The sequence below is a fragment of the Pseudorca crassidens genome, chromosome X (genome assembly GCF_039906515.1).
Source record: "Pseudorca crassidens isolate mPseCra1 chromosome X, mPseCra1.hap1, whole genome shotgun sequence".
In the NCBI taxonomy this organism is placed as follows: Eukaryota; Metazoa; Chordata; class Mammalia; order Artiodactyla; family Delphinidae; genus Pseudorca; species Pseudorca crassidens.
In genome coordinates, this window is record NC_090317.1 from 25,594,559 (window position 1) to 25,617,659 (window position 23,101).

At 35.8% G+C, this 23,101-nt stretch overlaps 1 protein-coding gene across 1 annotated transcript in view; it reads left to right on the forward strand.

Annotated features, from left to right (window-relative positions):
* Positions 1-23,101, forward strand: part of TENM1 (teneurin transmembrane protein 1) — a 361,765-nt gene that overhangs the window by 18,364 nt on the left and 320,300 nt on the right. The window contains exon 3 of the mRNA XM_067722679.1: positions 7,235-7,473. Coding sequence (XP_067578780.1) covers positions 7,235-7,473 — 239 coding nt within the window. The remainder of the gene's footprint in view (positions 1-7,234; positions 7,474-23,101) is intronic.

Sequence of the window (23,101 nt, forward strand, 5' to 3'; positions counted from 1 at the left end):
CTAGAAGTTGACTTGGTCCCTGCCCTAACGGAATATACAATCCAGAGGCAGTTGAGGAGGTAGGGTAGATACTACTTCTGATTAAAAGACAAGAGGGAATAATAGCCACAAAAAAGGTTTTTAAAAGAGCTCTCCCATTAGCTGCTAACTACCTCATTTGGAAAATCACATGAATACCAATCTAGACCATAGAGTATTACCATTTAAGAATAGATTATAGAACTAAGGCTTAAGCCTAGAAAAATTAAGGTTTAGATATATATATCCTGCAAGTATATTTTTTTAAAAATCTCTTAAAAATTATGAACAACATGGAGAGACTATAAACTTTTTTATGAACACTTGGCATATAAGGTTTGAATGGGACATATGGACAGGGTGACTTAAAATTTGGAAGAAAGAAACCTAGGGCAAATAAAATGAAATCCACCTTTATATAGTTGTTAATAACAAAAAAAAATTGTTACCCCCAAGAGGTTGTCCAAGCTGATAATACCATTTAGGCTCAGAGAGAGTTTAGATAAATACTCTTTTTAGGAGCATTTATCCTAAAAAGGAATATCAAGAATAGGCTATTATGCAAAAACTAGAGATGTTGAGGTTGATATCTTGCCAGTAACCACGCTTTGCCACAAAAGAACACTAGATATTCACTAGATATTCTTGTCAGAGAAGAAAATGGGGCTGACTCAGCATGACATTTTCTTTTATCTTCTCATGTTTTTGGAGGCATAAGAATGAATACCTATGAATAGACATTTCTTCAAAGAGGATATGAAAAACGGCCAACAAGCATATGAAAAGATGCTCAGCATCACTAACCATCAGAGAAATGCAAATCAAAACCACAATGAGGTATCACCTCATACCCATTAGGATGGCTATCATCAAAAAGACAAGAAATAACAAGTGTTAGCAAGGATGTGGAGAAATGGAACCCTTTGCACTGTTGGTGGGAATGTAAAATGATACAACTACTATGGAAAACAGTATGGAGATTCCTCAAAAAAATAAAAATAGAGCTGACATATGATCCAGCAATCCCACTTCTGTGTATATACTTAAAAGAATTGAAAGCAGGATCTCAAAGAGATATTTGCACACCCATGTTCATAGCAGCATTATTCACAGTAGCCAAGAGGCGGAAGCAACCCAAATGTTCATCGACAGATGAATGGCTAAACAAAATATAGTATATACGTACAAGTCATCAGCCTTGAAAAGGAAAGAAATCCAGTCACACAGATAAAACTTGAGGACGTTAAATTAAGTGAAGTAAACAAGTCACAAAAAGACAGATATTGTGTGATTCTACTTATATGACATATCTAAAATTGTCAAATTTGTAGAAACAGAAATGAGAATGGTGGTTACCAGAGGCTGGGGAGAGGGGGAAAGAGGAGTTGTTTAATGAGTGTAGAGTTTCACATTTGCAAGATGAAGAAGTTCTGGAGATCTCTTTCTCAATAATGTGAATATACTTAATACTACTGAACTATACACTTAAAAACGGTATAGGATGGTAAATTTTGTGTTCTGTGTTTTTTATCACAATAAAAATGCATTTAATAATTTTTTTAAAAGAATAAATACCTGAATTCCACTGTCCTATCTGAATGTGATTTGGCCCTAACACCTTGACTCAAGGCCTTTTTATTGCAGTCTTCTTCTTTATTATTTTTTTTAAATCAACCTCAGCTTCTAACTGGAGGTAAGTTGAATTCCTTCCTTTGGGTATAAAAATTAGTCTAATATTTGTAGCTAAGGGAATGCAGGTTTAGAGACTCATAAGTATGTTTACAAGATGTAAAAGAAAAAATTCATTGGTCATTTATGCATCTGTTGTTAGAAAGCTGTAGATTTCTGTCTATTTCCTATAGAATTTCAAGTGCCACATTAAATCGCATCATTTAGTGCTAACAGGTACCCTCAGAATTATGTTGTATGTAGGGTTTAAAAAGAGAAAGTACATTTTCCCCTTTTTTATAGATGATTTTAAAATCCTTACAGGAATATTTATTAAATTCCCATTTACCAGCACTGGGTCTCATCAGTCTTAAAGATATATATTTTTTTCAATTTCCTTATATGCCCATTTCCTTTTGGCAATATCTTACTTTTCCTTTTTAAATTTGAAATTGAATATTAAAACAGATGCAAAGGAGAGTACTACTTACACATAAACTCTTGAACTGCATTTTTATCATTTCCTCTGTGGAAAAAAACCTAATTGTATGAAATTGATAGCAACATTTTAGTATATCCTCAGGTCCCCTGGGAAAAGCAATGTGCTTAGACAGATGATCTGATTTTATGAGCACATAGCTGAAGTCTAGCAGTGTGCATTTGTCTTTATGCTCCTACTTTTTTCAGGGACTATGAAAACACATTTAGGCAGTAGTTTCGCTTTCCAACAATGGACTGCAAAGCCTTTGACAGTACATAGCATTTGCATTGCTGTTGTTCATGATGCACATCAAAGTATAGATCACTTTCAGCAGAGAATCTTAATCTCAGTTTGTTAATAAGAAAACAGGAACCTTAGTATGTGAACTCATTTTATTATCTACCCTCACTGAGGACTGTGATTTGGATTCCACTCAAATATGAATTAGTTTAAATGTTGCTCTGCTGCAACTGTCGAATTTATTCATTATGTTGTAATATTTTACTTATGAAACTGCATTTGGAAATCCTTTGGTATATATCAAGATGAAATTACAGTGCTCAGGGATATTGATTATTGCTTGTAATTGCCATCATAATAGCCAACAATTCTCTGTCTTTCTTTGTCTTTCTTCTACCTCTTAATGATATACCAAACCAAATCAATATCCAGCATATGGGGCCACTTACATTGTCTCAAAAATCCAATTGTTCTCCTTCATAAATACGCAAAGCATCGAAGATTTTAATCTCCAAACAGTGAATAAAAAAGCCCCATACTGCTAGATTTCTCTTCTATCCCATAGGAACATATCAGAGTGTTGCTGTATAGGATCAGTTATATGCAAGTGACATATTATCGCCTCCAGTGTAACCACAAAGTTGTGGTGGGGAAATGGGGAGGCTTCTCCACTCTGCTGTTTGTAAAGTGCTATACTTCTTCCTCAACTAGTCAATTAGATGGCCAAAGGGGAAAACATAGGCTGGGAGAGATAACCAGACATTAAAGAAGAAATCTACCTCCTTATGACATGGAGGTGATTATTTCAGGGACTAAAGAGGAAGTACAATCAAATGGAAGAAACATAATGCTGTGAGTCACTTTTTCAATAAAATATGTTTATTCTTATTTCTACTACATACTGTTTGTCCATTCTGGGGATACGTTCAGTGCCTTTAGAAGCAGCAATAACTCCTTTACAGTCTTAACGACTGAAGACTAGCTTCTTTCTAATGGTTCCCCATTCATTCAAAAAAGTTAAGGTGGTCTTTAAAACTTACTATGAGAACGTGTGACATACAGAAAAATAGATATGTATTATGAAGTACTGTTTGAATAGATTGTATTTGGTTAGCCCTGGTCAGTTAACCCAGAAGATTAGATAGAACCTGGTGGTAATCTGGTGAAGACTGGTTGGCAGGTAGCACAGTGTAGTGGAAATACACTATTTTGCAAGTCCTCGATTCTAACTACATTGATATCATTAACTACTGATGTTTCTTTTAAATAATCCACTTTTATTCTCTGGGCCTCCATTTCCCTAACTGCAAAATGAGGGTGTTGGGCTGCTAGCTGATTTCTGAGATCTCTCTAACTCTGTGATTCTGTAGCCATCATTCTCACGTTTTTCTCTCAGGTCCCAAAGGCCTGAGAGAAAAAGGGTAAAAGTGTGGCTCAATCCAACATCATCCACATGCCAAAATCAACACAAAGCATGCTTCTTCTGTGCCCTATAAGGCCTGGATTCAAAGCTTCATGTGTCCACTAACTGCAGAACCCTGATATACTGTACTGTAATGTCGTGGTTAAGATCAATGGCTCTGGAGCCAGACTGCTTGGACTTGAAAGTTGCCTTTACCAGTACTAGCTGCGTGACCGTGGACAAATTACTTAACCTCTCTGTGCACTGGTTTTCTCATCTGTAAATGTACATACTTACTGTAATGGGATTGTTGTGAAGATTAAATTATGTAATGCTTTCTGAATTAATTAGAATAATGTCTGGCACAAGTAAGCACTTAATGAATGTTACCTCTTATTATCATTATTATGATAACTATTATCATTACCTCTTTGCTCCTACTAAACCTCTTTCGATCTCTGTTTCATCATCTGTAAGATTATAATAATAATATCAACCCCACAGATGTATTAGGATCAAAATATTGCATATACTGTACCTACTTTGGTGCCTGGCTTTTCTAGGTGCTCAATAAATTATGTTCGCATAAATAGAACCCACTATTCATGTGGTTGGTATTAGTCACTGCATTTTTCCCACTGACCCCACTCCCAATCTTTTTGATACTAGTTACAAGAACAATACAAGCTCAAGGCAGAAAACTTCAAAAAATACCCCTACTATCCAAAGGTAACACAAATTATTATCTTTCCATGAGCATATATATTTTTTTATTTTAAAAATTGTATTCTATTGCCCATATTGTTTTGAAACCTACTTGCTTTTACCTGGTGATATCTGTAAACACTTTTCCTAGTGAATAGATATTCTTTTACAGTACAATTTGTAATGGCTGTATAGTATTCTACTGCGTGTTTATAAAATAATATACTTACCCAACTATCTATTAATGAGCATTTGGGTGTTTATCTTTTGCTGTTATAAATAACACTTCAATGAATGACTTTTTATATACATTGTCATACACATCATTTCCTAAGGATAAATTCCTATAGGCATAATTTTTGGACAAGGAATATGCATATTTTAAGTCTTTTGTTACGTAATGCCAAATTATCTTCCAGAAAGGCGTGTGAATCTCCACTCCCCTCGGCAATCCTGCCCTTTAAATAACTTTTATCCTCATATACTAAAGCAAAACTCTCTAATGTGGATATTTTCATTAACTGGCATGTTGACAGTTGTTTTTTCCTTTAAACATGTATGCTTTTGTTCTTTAAAAATGGAAGCTAAAATCAGTCTTAAAATATTCTTAATGATTTATGCATTTGGGCGTATGTGACATGTACAAGGTGATGTTGGCTCTTTGCTCAGCGGAAGGGTCTTGTGATGTATTACATGAAAATGTGGCACCAGAATGTTTTTTGTTTAGCAGTGCATTTTACTGCCCCAGGCAGCATAGTAGAGTAGATTGAGGACTTTGGAGCTGGAATGGCTTGAGATCTCATTCTGGCTTTGTTATTCATTTCCTAGGTGGATTTAAGCAAGTTACTTAACCTCTTTCGGCCTCCATTTCCTTAAATACACCATGCAGATAATAATGTAGCCTATTTCATATGAATGAATACTAACTGAGATAATGAGTGTTTAACACAATGCATGGCACTTAGTACCCGATAAGGGTAGAGTATTGCACAAAAACATATTTTTATGCCAACTCCTTACATGTGAATAAATCACTACTGTTTATGAAATACCCATATTACAATAGTCATGAGCTGTCAATAATCATCCTCTAGTAATTCAAACATGACAGCAGTATGAAGTTCCAGGACAGGCAAAAGTAATGTAGGGTAGAAAAAATGCAAAATAGTGGTTGCCTTTGGGGGTTAGGGAATAGGGATTTACTTCAAAAGGCAGGAGGGCACTTCCTGGGGTGATGGGAATGTTCTGTATCTTGATAGGGGTTTAGGTTACACAGGTGATTGCATTTTCAAGTCTCAGTAAATGTACACTTAAAATTTGTGCATTTCATTGTGTATAATTTTTTATATTATATTTACATATAACAGTTTATAAGTTTAAGGTGTCCAGCATGTTGATTTGGTACATTTATATATTGCAGTACAATTGCCATTTGTAATGTTAGCTAACACCTCTGTCACATAATTATCATTTCTTTCTTGTGGTGGGAATAGTTAAGGTCTACTGCCTCAGCAAGTTTGATATTTATTTTACATTATTATTGTCTATAATAATACTGTGCATTAGATCTCCAAGACTTATTTATCTGCTAGTTGCAAATTTGTAACCTTAAACATCTCCCTATCCCCCACCTCTCAGCTCCCGGTAACCAACACTCTCCTCTTCATTTTAACAAGTTCATGGATGGACCTCGAGGATATTATGCTGTGAGATAAATCAGACAGAGAAAGACAAATACTGTATGATATCACTCATATGTGGAATCTAAAAAACTCAAACCCATCATGTATAAATTTTACATTAAAAATCTGTAAAAAAATTACTGAACTCTAGATAATAATATGAAAGTTGAAATATGTGAAGGGAAGTGTACCGATGTATGCAGCTTACTTTGAAATGCTTGAATAAAAAATGAAATGAAATGTTTTAAAAAAAGATGGACTAAGATAGGAATGGAGAGATGGATAAATATGTGATAGAGTGAATATAGTCATATGTTAAATATAGAATTTAGTTGACAAGTACATCTGTGGTTTTGGTTTTTTTTTAATTTTTAAAATTGTTTATTTGATAACAATCTTTTAAAATTTGAATCTAGCATTTCTAAGGCCAGTGCTGCTCAACTGGATACGCACATCAAACTTACCTAGGACGTTTTATTAAAAAATACATGCTTAGGACCTACTCCAGATTTACTGAATCTCTTTACTTGATATTCTCTTGAGTAGATGTGTGTTTATTATAAAATTCTTTCCTTTGGCTATGTGTTTGGCAATTTTTATAATAAAATATTGGGTGAAAATATGTCTGTCAAAGCTGGTCTCTAAATAAAATACTGGTCTCTAGGCCATTGATATTATCAAAATGCTTGATGATACTTCTCTTTCTCTTTTTGAGTATTATATTTAATGAAAGGGAGCAGTATAGTTAATACCATCAAATGTGGAATGTTAATGCTTCGAATTTGAGAATTTCATTAGTCAACAAGTCAGGGAACAGAAGACCTCTTTCCTCCTCTTAAAAGTCTAAAATAGGAAAACAAAAAGGAGATCACCAATGGCACTTTGTAGTTAAGTGTTAGGTATAAGAAACTTTTGTTGAGTTCCTCCTAGTTGTCCTGTGCTTTGTCATAGCATGATTGTTTCAAATTAGTGGGATTTGTGTTTCTGTAGCAAGTGGCTTTGGTTTTGATAGCCCAAACTTTTGTTTCCTTTCCGCAGGCATTTCCTGTTCAAACATGGATCTGGTTCCTCGGCCATCTTCAGTGCAGCCAGTCAGAACTACCCTCTGACATCCAATACTGTGTACTCGCCTCCTCCCAGGCCACTTCCTCGAAGCACCTTTTCCAGACCTGCCTTTACCTTCAACAAACCCTACAGGTGCTGCAATTGGAAGTGCACGGCCTTGAGTGCCACTGCAATCACAGTGACTTTGGCCTTGTTACTAGCCTATGTGATTGGTAAGCCCTTTTTTCCATGCTTCGCTTTTCTTCTTAATCAACATATTGTTTTGCTTGTGGTGGAGTTGGGAGCCGGGGGGAGTTTCTCTCTCTACTCTGCGACCTACAAATTTGAACTAAGGCTTAATATTATCAATAACAAATAGAGAGCTCTTTCCGTAGTGTAGTGGTTATCACGTTCGCCTAATACGCGAAAGGTCCCTGGTTCAAAACCATAATTCAAAAAGAATCATGTACCAAAATGTTCATTGCAGCTCTATTTACAATAGCCAGGAGATGGAAACAACCTAAGTGTCCATCATTGGATGAATGGATAAAGAAGATGTGGCACATATATACAATGGAATATTACTCAGCCATGAAAAGAAACGAAATTGAGCTATTTGTAATGAGGTGGATAGACCTAGAGTCTGTCATACGGAGTGAAGTAGGTCAGAAAGAGAAAGACAAATACCATATGCTAACACATATATATATGGAATGTAAGAAAAAAATGTCATGAAGAACCTAGGGGTAAGACAGGAATAAAGACACAGACCTACTAGAGAATGGACTTGAGGATATGGGGAGGGGGTAGGGTAAGCTGTGACAAAGTGAGAGAGTGGCATGGACATATATACACTACCAAACGTAAAATAGATAGCTAGTGGGAAGCAGCCGCATGGCACAGGGAGATCAGCTAGGTGCTTTGTGACCACCTAGAGGGGTAGGATAGGGAGGGTGGGAGGGAGGGAGACGCAAGAGGGAAGAGATATGGGAACATATGTATATGTATAACTGATTCACTTTGTTATAAAGCAGAAACTAACACACCATTTAAAGCAATTATACTCCAATAAAGATGTAAAAAAAAAAAAAAACAAATAGATTTCTAATTAGGTTATTTATTTATTTTTTGGTACTTCCTAACCTTAAATACTGCTGAGGAGCATAAGGATTGCTCTTTGAGAAGAAATATTTACGCTACTAGCACAGTCTTATTGATTGCAATTACTGTAGTTAACCATTTCCGCTTCAATTAAAAGGTTGTTACGGTTTTCTCATTAGAAGTCATAAGTACCAATCTACAATAGCTTCTTAAATTATAGTTAAACAATAATACTGCTACCAAACTTTCAGGTAGCAATTTCATTAAAGTAGTAGTTACTTGGAAGCTATCGGAAAATCCAGGGCATAATCTCTTTCCAAGAATGCAGAGTTTTACACTGGGACTAAAAAAAATGTCTTCTTATTTTCACTAGGTAAATGGCTGCAGAATTGTGTGGTTACTGTGTTTGTGAGGGTAGAAGAGAAAACAGTAGTGAGGCACACTTTCCACTTTTAAGAAAAATGTTGTTCTTGAGGCATCTTGATTAAAGTCACCCTTACTTGATAGCAAATCGTATTGATTTTTCTGGCTGGCATTTTATTTTGACTGAACATTAATTTCCTTGTCTGAGTGGTTTTACAGTCTAAGATGTAAATTAACTTAAAAAACATGTATTTTGTGGAAGCACTTTTCCTAGAAGAATAACATATCATGGTAGAAAAAGAATTCTAAGTACGTCACTTTTATCTTCTTTTCAGGTTTAGCCTGATTTCTTAATTGAAGGGGAGCTACCCACAAAGATACATTGAATATGATTCTGAGAGATAGATTAAAAAGGGATTTAGAGTTTCTTATAATTATAAAAAAGTAAGTTTTGTTGAGTCTGATTTATTAAAAAACGTGAACAATAAGAAATTTCCCATAACCAGTTTTTATAAGAGTCACAGAACAAAGGGTAGTAAGTTAAATAAACAGATATATTTTGTAGGGGAGTCACTGATAATGTCAACAGTATAGGATCATAGCCTATATTGATGTTCATGATTATCTCTTTTCTATTTTCATCGTACAATCTGAATATGTTTGAACAATGCTTCTATTAAATGTGGATAATATTAACCTATAATATCAAAATGTGTCCTTTATCTCAGACATTTCAGGATAACCCAACATGTATGTTTATTTGTTTTGTAATAACGTTTAATGAGGAATAGCGCTGAAGGAATGGAGGTTGGAGATGAGAAAGTACTGTAATATAAACAGGGTTTTAATATGGTATCATTCAAAGCAAGGAGTAATTTGAAAAGTTGAAATACATTAGAGGCCCTTTAAAATGTTATTGTTCAATTATGAGACCAACTCTTATCTTGTAGGTTAGCTTCTATTAACTTTTACTATACAGAGAGATAATATTTTAGATTCAAGACTTTACCTCTGGAATAAACAAATCCAGGTATAGCAAGCTTCTTATTAATAGGTTTATACTGTGTTCAAACCTATGTTTCTATTTAAATTTATTATATGGCCACTCATATAAAAAATTGTATTATATACTCTGAGACTTGTTTAGTTAGATTATGTTGATTCATTTCAGAAGCAAAAGTGGAGGACTTCCCTTGTGGTCCAGTGGTTAAGACTCTGCGCTTCCACTGCAGGGGGCACGGGTTTGATCCGTGGTCGGGGAAGTTCCACATGCCATGTGGTGCGGCCAGAAGAAAAAAAAAGTGAAAGCAGAATGTTTCAGTTATTTCAAGGACTGCCTTTTTTAATAGGGTAAACAATGGCATATAAATCTGATATGACAGTAAGGTTGTATAGTACAACGGTTATGAGCATGGATTTTTCAGACCTCTGCCGCTTCTTAGGCATGTTACCTTGGGCAAATTATTCACCCTTTTAAGGCCTCCGTTTCCTCATCTGTAAAACTGTCTTAAAACAGTATCTGTAACATAGGGTTTTCATAAGAATTAAATGAGTTAATATAACTAAAGAACTTGGAATAGGACTTAAAACACAGTAAGTATACTATAAATGTTAAATATTATTATTGTTGTTGTTACCATAACTACCTATATAATCATTATTCACTATTAAAATTCACTGGTTCTCAGAGTTAGCCATTTTATTCATGGCTGTACCCCAGCACTAAGAAGAGTGCCTGGCCCATAGCAGCCCTGTCGGTAAAAGTTTATTGAAAAAAACAAATTATGCTAAGCACTCTACTTGTATTAGCTCATTGCATTATCAGAACAGTCCTTAAGGTAGCTATCAGTATTAAATCTATTTTATAAATGAGGAAACTGAGGCACAGCCAAGGTAAGAGATCACATAGAGGTCACAGCACTAAAAAGTAGGGATCCTGAGCTTTGAGCTTTAAGCCAGAGAAGCAGACTGACCCCAGAGGACATGCTGTTGAGTGCTAGGCCTTGCTGCCCTTCTAGCACTGCAGCAGAACTTACAGATCATTTACTTCTTGGTCTACTAAATAAATCCACCATTTTTTTTCTTATTAAATCACAAATTAAATTAGATTTACCAGGTCATCCATTGCAGTAGTTACTGCAACTGAGATTTGTGGATCAGTGAGAGATATCTGTTGAAATGCTTTTCTGTGTGACTTTGAAAATGCAGAAGTATCAGGCTAAATACTAGCACAGTAGGTTGAGTGGGTTCAAAATGAGGAGATGTTGATGGCAAACACTGGAACTTTGTTCTGAGTTCTGTCATGGACTGGACATTATGTGACTTTGGATAATCAGTTAAAATCTCTTCCTCTACTTACCTCATCCATCACTGACCACCTCAGGAGGGCAGAGTAAGAATTCATAAAGAGGCATTCAAGTGAAAGATGTCGCATAAGAACTGTAACATACAAGATGATTTTTAAATGGCTTTCTGTGGTTGAAATAAAAAAGTATTATATTTCAAAATATGAAACCATTTCACTCTCAACTCTTGCTGAGTCTATAAGAGTCATCTGGTTTTTTTTCAGTCCCCCTTTGCAGTTTCTGTATAACCCAAGTAAGATCTTTCACTGAAACTATTTACCGCTTCTGTTTCCCGTGCAAATTTCTTTCTGCTATTTCATGTTCCTCTATTATCCATTATACATAACCTTTAGATACGAATGGCTATAGGCTGTGCTGCCCTCAATCCACTACGGGAAATCACATCAGTATCAATGGGCCATCAATAGATGTTCTGTGCATTATGGCTCTGTAAGTGGTCATTGGAAAGCAGTGCAAATCCAACAAGTGAAAAGTCAGAGCTGGATTATTCAGGCAACCAGCCCCATCCCCACTCCTACCCACTATACCTTTTGGGTCAGCAAGTAGATAATTTCTTTGAATAAGTTTTGAGGTCATAAAATTCAGTGAAGGGAGGCATGGAAAGATACTGATTATTTGAAGATATTATGGAATGGCTATTGTCATCACTTACCCATAAATCTGTAATATTTTCCATCTGAATCAAAAAATATGTCCTTACACTTCATCCTCTCTGATATTTTGGCATCAGTGATGTATCAGTGCCAGTCAGAAGCACATTTGCTTGAATTTACAAATAAGCCATATGAAGTAGTAGTCAGGAAGACAGATGACCATTTGCAAGGCATCAAGAGGAGGCGAGGTTAAGGTGCTTCATCAATGGTTGTGAAGGGCACAAACTCGGCTTCTTTGGTAATCTTTGATGTTTTGATCAAGTTTCTCCACAGTCAGCAGTTTGTATAAGAGGCAATAGAAACTCACAAGAATACATTGTGCCTGGGGTCAAATGGACTGTTGCATTGAATGACTTGGGGAGTAGGGATTTCTGTCTCTCAAACCCAATATCATCAGTTAATGATATCAATGTTCTTCTTCTTTTGCCATGAAATTAGTAGTGATTCATACCATCTTCAGGGGATGCAGGTAGTGTCCAAACTCTACAGATGAAATAATTTAAGTCCATGAATCTCCTTGCCATGACATACTATATAGCCCACATGTAGAAAGTTGACCAGAATGGTTGTTAATACAGAATTAGGAGAGATAGAATATTGAGCCCAATTCTGTGATTGAAAGTTTAGGGATGAAACTATTCGAGAGGGCAAAGGGCCTACTGCACCTTGCTCTCTGCATCAAAATCGAGTAACAATGATTTTAGTGCTTTCTTCTGCCTCCTTTATACTAGTCCAAATTGCTCTACTTTCTAGGGTTGTTATGACGGTGGAGTAAGAACATGCTGAAAGTGATAGAATGAGAGGAGTGGAGTGTGTTTATTTTGCCTCCATCACAAAAAAAAAATGCAAATACTTTATAATACAGGGAAGAAACAAAATAGAGTAAGGCAAATTTTGATTTTGGAAAATTCAAGAACTTATTTTTTTTTAATGGAGAGAATTGAAATGGAGTTTTTTTCCCCCATCAGATCTAGATAGACAATGCCCCTTCCCACAAAGTTTGCTAAGTATAGATAAATACACTTAACAAAAACCATCTCTTTCACTTACTAGTAGCTTCATTAATGCCTCCGTGCCTCAGTTTCCTCGTCTATAAAGTGGGAATGTTGATAATACCTTCCTGATAGATTTTCTTTTTAATTAAATGAAGGGAAACATGTAAAACACCCAGGACATTGCTTAGCAGATCTAAGTAAAGATTAATGCTTATTATTAGTGGAACAGGATTATTATTAGGATTATTAATTTGAGCTGAGATAAGCATAATGAGCATACAGTTTATCCTAACATAAACTACTTTTGTTTTCCTTCCTCCCAAAGTCATCTAGAACAGTTTTTTCAGAGCTGGAATATCTGTTTCACAAGAATCCTCTAGTGGGTTTGTTGTTTCCTTCTGCCTGGTCTATAATATCTGTAACTTTGCCTTTATTTTACTAATTTCCCTTTTCCTTGGTGTTTTGGCCCTTCAAATGGTTTTGTATTTCTATCTGGAGGCCATATCTAGGTTGAAACACATTTTCTTTAAAATGCATTATAGCTTATAACATTCAAGAAATGACTCAACATAAAATGCTAAGAAGCATTTTACTTTATCCTATAGACCATAATCAATCCTTTTGGTGTCACATTTATACTTATTACTACTTTCAGTTCACTCTTGTGGACCCATTTATGATAATGATGGCAGTTTCTGCGTTAGCATTGACTTTGCCTCCTGCCCATGAATCTACCAACTTTCTAGCCATCTCTCTAGGCAGGGATCTGGAAAATGGTGGTATAACTTCAGTCTAATTATAAATCTGCCATCCATGCATTTATCAGAACTCTTCTTTAAAAAAAGGTTTATATTTGCATCTGACATCACCTTTTTGGTGTAATATGTCCCATAAGTTTTATCCCCACTATGTTAAGTGGCACTTTTACCTGTCATAAATAAAAGTATAGATTCAATCTGAATTAAACATACTAAAATGACAGGAAGAACCTGTGCCACATACAACTAATTTCAGAACCATAGTTAGCACCTATTGCTGAAAATGAAGGCACTTTAATGAAAGGCAAATACTATACTTCTATTTTTTTTTTTTTGGAACTCTAGCATGCTGTAGTTTAAGACATAAGGAGAGATAATTTCTTGGGTGAGTGAGTAATGGATACTAAACATAAGTCTTGCATCAAGAGATTACTGTTTTGTCTCAAGGAGAGGTATTCACCCTACTAAGTACTTCCCATACACCACTGTCTAAGCCTGGGTAGAGAAATTAAAATGAGGATTTGTGAAATATGGGGTTGGCCAAAAAGTTCGTTTGGGTTTTTGGTACCACCGTATGGAAAACCCGAACGAACTTTTTGGCCAGCCCAATAGATAAAGATCCACTGGAAGGCATAGTAAAAGAGGACTGGGCAGCATGTTAGTAATTTTGGAGGTTTACATGCTTAAGAAGTTTTACAACAGCAAGAATCAATCTTGCAAATTCAAGGGAAAAATTCTCTCTCAAGAAATCTCTTTCAAAGTAAGTAATTTGAGGGCTTCCCTGGTGACGCAGTGGTTGAGAGTCTGCCTGCCGATGCAGGGGACGCGGGTTTGTGCCCCGGTCCGGGAGGATCCCACATGCCGCGGAGCGGCTGGGCCCGTGAGCCATGGCCGCTGAGCCTGCGCGTCCGGAGCCTGTGCTCCACAACGGGAGAGGCCGCGGCGGTGAGAGGCCCGCGTACCGCAAAAAAAAAAAAAAAAAAAAAAAAAAGTAAATAATTTGAATTCTTTTGCATAAAGGAAATTTCACTCCTGTTTAGCTTAGTTTCTGCTCATCCAAATTATATATATAGGATACATATATAGATATGTTATATGAATATTTTTAGACCCACATTGCGTAAGTCGTTAAGCTATACTTACTCTGAAGTGAATAAGAATAAACTAAATTAGAGCAATGGCTTTGAAACAGATGGCAGGTTAACCCATTTTAAACTTCAGAAATGTGACTGAATTTTCATATAGAACAGCCAGAATGGGGAGGGCCAGGATCACCAGCAGAGTATCTGATTTATCACAGTCAAAACAAAGAGGTGGCATCTTACAGGGTGGAGACACATACATTTGGAGCTTAGCTATATTCCCTTTAAAGAGAGGTGAAAAAGCATAATATGTTTTATTAAATACAAATATATTGGAAAACCTGAGGCAGCACAAATGGAGGATATAGTGGCAGGAAATGAAGATAATAAGCAGGGGCAGATCACGAAAGGCATTTTAAGTCATGGTAAGGAGCTTGGAATTTATCCTAAGAGCAAATGGGAAGTTTTTTATGGTCTTTCATTAGGACAAGAAAATGATTTGCTCAGATTTGTGGTTAGAAAAATCACCCTAATGGCAGTATGGAAGTTGGAATTGGCAGACAGGACCAAGTTGCACCAAAACGGAGGCTTGCAGGACGAGTGCAGAAAGAAGACAAAACAGATAAGGAAATTATAGGTGCTGCTAATAACGTTTTTAAAGTGGTCAACCAAAGTATCAAACTTAGTAGGGAAGGCAAATAGCAAGAAGAAACTAATGGCATTCTAAACAAGAGGTGGGTCCAAGTGTCTAGAACTATCAATGATACCGTAGGGTAGTTATAGCTGTGAGCAAGCTGAATAGCTAAAATGAGATGGTCAGAGGCTAGTGTATCAGAATTTTAGATTTCAGACTTGGAGCATAAACATGTGACTCCCCTGTATATTTTAGACCTAGTTAAGGAACATATATGAGGACCTCCTTCCAGATGAATCATTTGTTCAGGGAAGACTAGATTCTTAGCTAGGGATAATCTCACAAGGTGGTCTTCCCTGGGTAGACTCACAAGCTCACCAAAGTGTGGATAGTGTTTAAATAAGAGCACCACATTGTATTGGATCCTCCAATATAGACAAGACCCATGTGGAATCCTAGATCACAGTATGGCTCCTCAAGAGCTCCTTTCTTGGGGATCCTGTTGATCTCTGTGGGATAATAATGAACAAATTAAGAGGATCCAAGATGACCCACTGTAATTTTCTGCTGATTAAAACCTCATTATAGCTTTGCCAATCTAATTAATGTAGATCTTATATAAGAAATTATAGTTAACATCTAGAGTAATTGCTTACCATGAGAGTTTCTAAGGAAGGGCCTCACAAATGTCTCATTATCACGTTGAATTGGCAACAGGAAATTTTTAACTGGAAGAAAAGACTTATGATATGGTGCTTTGTAAAAAAACAAAAACTCTTGATTCCATTTCATTTCTTTTATATTAAATGAGCTTCATGTCCTGATCAAATGATCAGGAGACTGAAGGCTAGCATATGTACATGGAACATCAGAGGAGGTTGTGAGTTCTCAGATAAACTAGTTGTGGCTATGACCAAAAATGAGTACAAATGGGATTTTGACAGCAAGCAATCTGTGCTGTTCTACCACCTGGTACAGAAGAGGCAGATTTTGCTTTTTGATATTCATAGGTTTCACCAAATCAACCAGCCCCACTTTTTATGTTGTAGATAACTTTGTTTCAACCTTAATTCAGTTTTGCCTTTTGTTCCTTGAAGGAAGAACCTAGATTCCCTTTGATCTTGAACTTTATTTTAATTAAACATAGATGTTAAATATAGCAAATAACAATACCACAGTGTCTTTTCTGTATTCCATAGGTCCAAATACTTTGCAACATTAACTAATAAAATTATGGGGTTAAGTGAAAATAATATCAAGAGAGAGTACATATTAGACTTTGGATTTTACTCATAGCAAGCAACCAAGCTAATACTGGGTACACAGTGCTTAAGAGAGATGCCCGCTATTAAGAAATTAGGAACAAGTGTACTTTGCTATGAAAGAAAGTGGAAATTTTTGAAATGAAGCAGTTTTTGTTAAAAGATTTTGTGCTGCCTCCAGACAGAATTCTGATAAATCCAAACCCTCTGAAGTTATCAAACAGTTTAGTAGTTTCCCCACCACCTCACAGAGAGGCAATAAGTCTTTTTATATCATTCACCTTGGTGGTAAAGCTGGCATTAGTCAACCCATGAGTAGTTGAAAGGTCAGATGACTTTTGAACCTAGTTGAACTATTTGGTTTTGGGGAGATGAAAATTTTTATGCCAGTGGGAAAATGTGGTAAAGCATTGCACATGCTCGGTGCTACTCCAGGCTGTAATAGCACATGCTCAAGGATTATCATATAGGATATTGCAGACATGGCACTAGTTAAGACTTACCAACATAGAAGGCTGTGGGAGTTTTTGAAAGCCAGATGGCACAATAGATTCTTCCTTTGTCATGGCTAAAATACAGCCTGTTCCAAGATTGAACAAAACCCAAATAAACCATTAGTGTCTTTGGTTTCTATTCCTATCTGCTGTATGTTATTAGTTTGATCTCCCTGACCAAATCCTGCCCTTGGATTAGCTGGCGTAAGTCTCCTTGCCGACAGGCACCAGTCTAGTCTTTTGAAACAGTGAAATATAAAATGTAGAGATAAGAACCCATCAACAGAGGGAGAAAAAAAGCTAAATTTTAAAAATAAGAGATGCAATGGGCAATCAAGATCAAATATATAAATAAACATTCACAAAAAAAAAATGACATGAGTTTATGGGGTCCAGTGATGGGTATGTCTTTTGCCCCAAAATAAACAGAATTAGTTGTTAGCATACACAGCAAATTGGTGAATATAGTTCTATTTTTATTGGAAATAATAGTGTGTGTATCTTTTGTGATTTGAGTAGGTAGGAAAGAAAAATATTTAGATTACTTACTGTCTCAGCAGCATTCCCACTAATGAGGCCAAGGTCATGGGCTCAGTTACTGTTTCAACCTTTTAGCTCTGTTCTGTTTCATTACTAAAGCCCACGGTCTCAATCTCCCTTTTTTCTCCATCCCCCAAATCAGAAACCTAGTCCTGCCTTCTACCCCCTAACAAAACCTGAACTCAGAAATGAATCTGATAAACTAGGCAGGTTTTACTTGACATACGTAGAAGTTGTTAAATGCTCCCAACTAATTTAAAGACTTAAGTCTAGAGATTTTACATAAAATCTCTGGTTTACATAAAATTTCTAGCCTCTCTTTAAAAATAAAAAGATCTGACATTCCCAGATGTGCATTCACGCATTCATCCACACATTTTTGAGTACCTATGTGCTACACACTATTCTAGTCTTTTGTTTTGCAAAAATAATATGAAAACCATTGACTGCAGCTAAATAGGGGCTGCTCCCAAAAGGCCCATGAACTCTCCAGTCCATCAGAGTAGCCATACTGCCCTCTTCACTTTTTTATACTACCTGCCTTCCTTCTCAGTTGGCATTTACGCTTGCAACCTATGTAATAAGATAATTCACACTGAAGTAAAAAGGGCTGTGACAAAGAAAATGTATTATATCTCCCCAAGATTATTTGCATTTTAACAGAAGACAGAGTTGTACGCCAAGAATGGCAAATCCCTGACATTAATGTCATTGCTTCCCTGTCCCAGACCCACGGAAGATATAAGTAATCAAAGCAACAAACATTCTTTCCTGCTGAGTCTAGATTCTGCAATTTGAGTTTACTCAGAAGTTGGAATATATTTGCCATCACTACTTTCAGCCAAAGAAATGAAATACTCATTATGAATTTCCTATCATTAGAAGTTTAGGAGGAGAAATTATGTAAGGGGCAGAAAAATATAACACAATCACCCTATTAAAATCTGACCCTGTTCACAGTTACTAATGGTAGCCCTAACCATGGCCAACTATCTCATAGATGCATGGAATTGAACATAAAGAACAGTGACAGGTAAATTTATAACACATCTTCATTATTAGAGCCTCATTTCAAATGAATGTCCTGTAAATACTGGGTACACAATGTTCAAGTATATGTTTCTGAATATGTGTTATACAAATGTAAAAGTAGATACTAATAGTGAGTTCTGAGTTCCCGTAGAATAATGCTGGCCCCTTAAATTCAAATCTCTCCACACCGTCCTCCAGAAAGAAATTCAGATCAGCAAGGAGAGCAAATAAAACCACACATAACCCACTTCAATAGCATAACTAGGAGATGGAATTCCACACACTTCAAATTACACATAAGGAGAGAAAAATACTCAAAAGAAGCAGAACTAGCTCTGTAGCCCATGCCAGAGCCAAGAGTGAAACGAAGACTAAATAGAAAAGAAGATGTGAGAGCTGGGGCCTAGCAATGGCAGAATTGATCAATTAAAATGCCCTTGGGGGCTTCCCTGGTGGCGCAGTGGTTAAGAATCCACCTGCCAATGCAAGGGACACGGGTTCGAGCCCTGGTCCAGGAAGATCCCACATGCCGTGGAGCAACTAAGCCCGTGCACCACAGCTACTGAGCCTGCGCTCTAGAGCCCGCGAGGCACAACTACTGAGCCCACGTGCCACAACTACTGAAGCCCGCGTGCCTAGAGTCCATGCTCCGCAACAAGAGAAGCCACCGCAATGAGAAGCCTGTGCACTGCAATGAAGAGTAGCCCCCGCTTGCCACAGCTAGAGAAAATCCACACGCAGAAACGAAGACCCAACACAGCCATAAATAAATAAATAAATAAATTTATATTAAAAAAAAAAAAGACCAGATAGTAGTAAATATTTCAATCTTTGCAGGCCATACAGCCTCTATCACAACAATTCAACTTATACCCAAAAGCAGCCGTAGACAATCTGTAAATGAATCAGTGTGACTATGTTCCAATAAAATTTTATTTATGGACGCTGGAATTTGAATTTCATAAAATTTTCATGTATCCTGAAATATTGTTATTCTTTTGATCTTTTTCAACCATTTAAAAATGTAAAAGCTGGAATTCCCTGGCAGTCCAGTGGTTAGGGCTCTGCGCTCTCACTGCCAGCGGCCCGGGTTAGATCCCTGGTTGGGGAACTAAGATCCCACAAGCTGTGCTGTGCAGCCAAATAAATAAATAAGTTAAATTTTTAAAAAATGAAAAGAAAACTTAAAAAAAAAAAGCTATTCTTAGCTCTCAGACCCTACAAAAACAGAAAGCAGGCTTGATTTGGCCAAGAGTTGTAGTTTTTTGACTTATGATCTAGAGAGCAAGCTTAATCCACCTAAGAGTTAATGAGGGAAACTTTGGCAGAAGGGCTGTTGGTGAATGATAATATGCTTAATTGTAGATTTAAGGTTAAAACAAAGGTGAGGACAACGATGGAGAATTGTATTAAAATGTTACGTATTTTTGATAAAGTAGTTATTACAATTAAAGCTTGGGAGAAGAAAATAAAAAAGTAAAATAAGCTCAATGATTGTCACATAGAGAGAGTATAATTTCAGGCTGACAAACCAAATAGTAGAAAGCCAAGCGAGCAGAAGGGGGATGAAGAGCTTTATAAAAAGTAATAGCGTAAAGGTAATCAATAGAACAACAATACAGACCTTCTTAAATACCAAAATAAAATTTTTTAAAAATTTTTATTGGGGTATAGTTGATTTACAATGTTGTTTTCGTTTCAGGTGTACAGCAAACTGAATCTGTTATACATATACATATGTCCATTCTTTTTAGATTCTTTTCCCATATAGGCCACTACAGAGTACTGAGGAGAGTTCCCTGTGCTATACAGTAGGTCCTTATTAGTTATCTGTTTTATATAGAGTAGTGTGTATGTGTCAATCCAAATCTTCCAGTTTATCAAAAGAAATTTTTAAAAAACCAAAGAAACAAACTACATAAAGAAATAAAATTAACATAACACTGTAAATATAACAAAATTATATGTTGAGGCTAAACATATCTGTCATATCAGTAAATGTAAGTGGGTTTAATCACCTATTAGTAAAAGGAAAAGATTTTCAAAAGAGCTCACAAAGCAAAACCTAATTCTATGCTGTTTAGAAGACACACCTGAAATGAAAGGAGTCAGAAATGGCTAAAAATTAAAGGATAGACAAAAGGTTTATCGGGCAAATGGAAGAAGCAGTAAGAAAGCAAAGCTTATAATCTTTATATCAGACAAAGTAGAATTCAAGCCAAAAACCATTAAACACAACAAAGAGTATACTCTATAAAAAGCTATGACTATCTATGCACAAATAACAACTGCCTTTACAAAACAGAAACTGTAAGAGCTCAAGGAGGAATAAACAAAAACAACTAGTAATAGGATATTTTAACCCATCACTCAGGTCACATGGATAGAAACTTATTAAGTATATAGAAGACCTAAAAAAGCAAAATCAGTAAGATAGATCTATGGCTGTATATTGAACTTAACACCCTGATAATAGAGGATATACCTTCTTCTCAAGTACTCATGGAACCTTCACAGAATTTGATTGTGTATTAGGTCACAACAGGAACCTCAGTGAGTTTCATAAAGTAGAAGTTACACAAACATCATTCCCAGATCATGGTGAAATGAAACTGAAAATTAGGACAAAAATTTTAAAACCAGGAAAGTCCTTCCACCTGGAAATTTTTAAAATCTTAAGTCTCGGGTAAAGGGGGAAATGAAACTTTAAAATTATAAAATTTCTAAGAAATAATGATAATGAACCCAGCACATGTCAAAATTTATGGGATATAAGTAAACCATTTATAAGAAAAAATTTGTATCGGTAAAAATAAAAGAATGAAAATAAAGCTTAAAAAGCCATAAAATAAGCTAGAAGAAGGTACAAGAAAGAAAATAATAAAAATAAAGCAGAAATAAATGGGGTAGAAAACAGAAAAGTAATAGAAAAGTGGTGTTAAAAATCAACAAACAGGCAGACCACAAGCTACCTTAAATCAAGAGGAAAGGGTGAAATGTATGCAAAATAAGAAATGACGGGAAATATCCATTGATACAGAGGAAAGTTTAAAAACATGGTAAGTGGCTACTTTGCATGAATCTCTTTCACAGGGGTGTAGCATTCTGTACACCCACCAGCAGTGTGTGACTGTGCCCATGTCCTGATGGACTTCCCATCAGTGTGTCACAAGTTTTTGGATCTTTGTCAATCCGATAGGTTAGAAAGGGTACCTTGGGGTAGTTTTAGTTTGTATTTCTCTTATTATGAAAGAATATTCAGTGAAGCTGAATATCTTTTCATGTGTTTAGGGATCTTTTTTTGTGAACTGTATGTTCATATCTTTTGTCCATTTTTCTATTTTTTTTTTTTTTTTTTGGTCCTCTTTGTCTCAATTTTTAAGAGTTCTTTACGTATTAGGAAGATTCACTATTTTTAATACACAACTCTGTACACCCTCAGGAGGATATATTCTAAGGAAAAAAAACACAAACTTTGAACTTAGTAGGATTAATTCTGGTAGTGGCATTGGTGTAGTAACTCTAATACTTATTTTGTGTGTCTTGTACAATAAGCAAATGAGTAAATACATTGATGTTATTGAGAATTTGGTTCACTCTGTGAAAAAGGAGATAAAATTATGGGATTAGGGAGAAAGAGCTCTGTGGTGCTGGATTAGAATTGGGAATATCAATATGCACTCATTCTTTAAAAAACATACATACAGATATATGTACGTGTGTATATGTGTACATACACACACACACACACGCACACATACACATTAACAAAGATAAAATCTAAAGGTTTTGTTCTATGTGTCTATATCCTTGCTCTTTTCCCTGAAAGGACTTAAAAACAACGACACCTCAGTAGTAATGAGCATATCTTAAAACTAGACTTTGGTTTCTAAATACATTTTCTACTGAAAGCTCCTTAGAGAAATGGCTGATTCTAGGTCTGTCAGAAAAAGTCAGTGCAAATTAAGCCTGGAATATCTTGTGCTAGAAAGCAAGGAAGAGTTGAGACATGTCAAAATGACACAGAAACCAATTTAGAGGAGCTCCCACTGGCCAAATTTGAGTATGTAATGATGGTAATGGATTATACGTTGAACGACAACAACAAAAAAGAATCTGAGTCTATTGTAATACTTTAAAAATAAAAGGCACTTAATTTCTAGAAATAGATCTGAATTATTTTGTAATTCATGTAGATTCCTTTATGCATACTCATAGTATCTTTCAAATTAGGTATTATTATTTCTAATTTATATGTGAGAACTGACATTCAGAGAGGTTAAGCAGCTTGCCTTCAACCGCACAGCTAGTTAGAGGAAGGACCATCACCTTAAGATCTGTCTGACTTTTCAAAAAGAGCCTATGGTGCCCTTATTACACTAACTGGCCTCTAAAAATGAGCTCATATAACAAATACTGTCTTATAACCTGCTTTGGGAACATCTTTTTCTATTATTTAACATTTTTCTACAACATTATTTTTAATTGCAGCATCATCCTCTACTGTATACAGTCACTTATATAATCAATCCCTATTTGCTGGACATTTAAGTACTTTTCCTTATCTTGCTGTTATATACA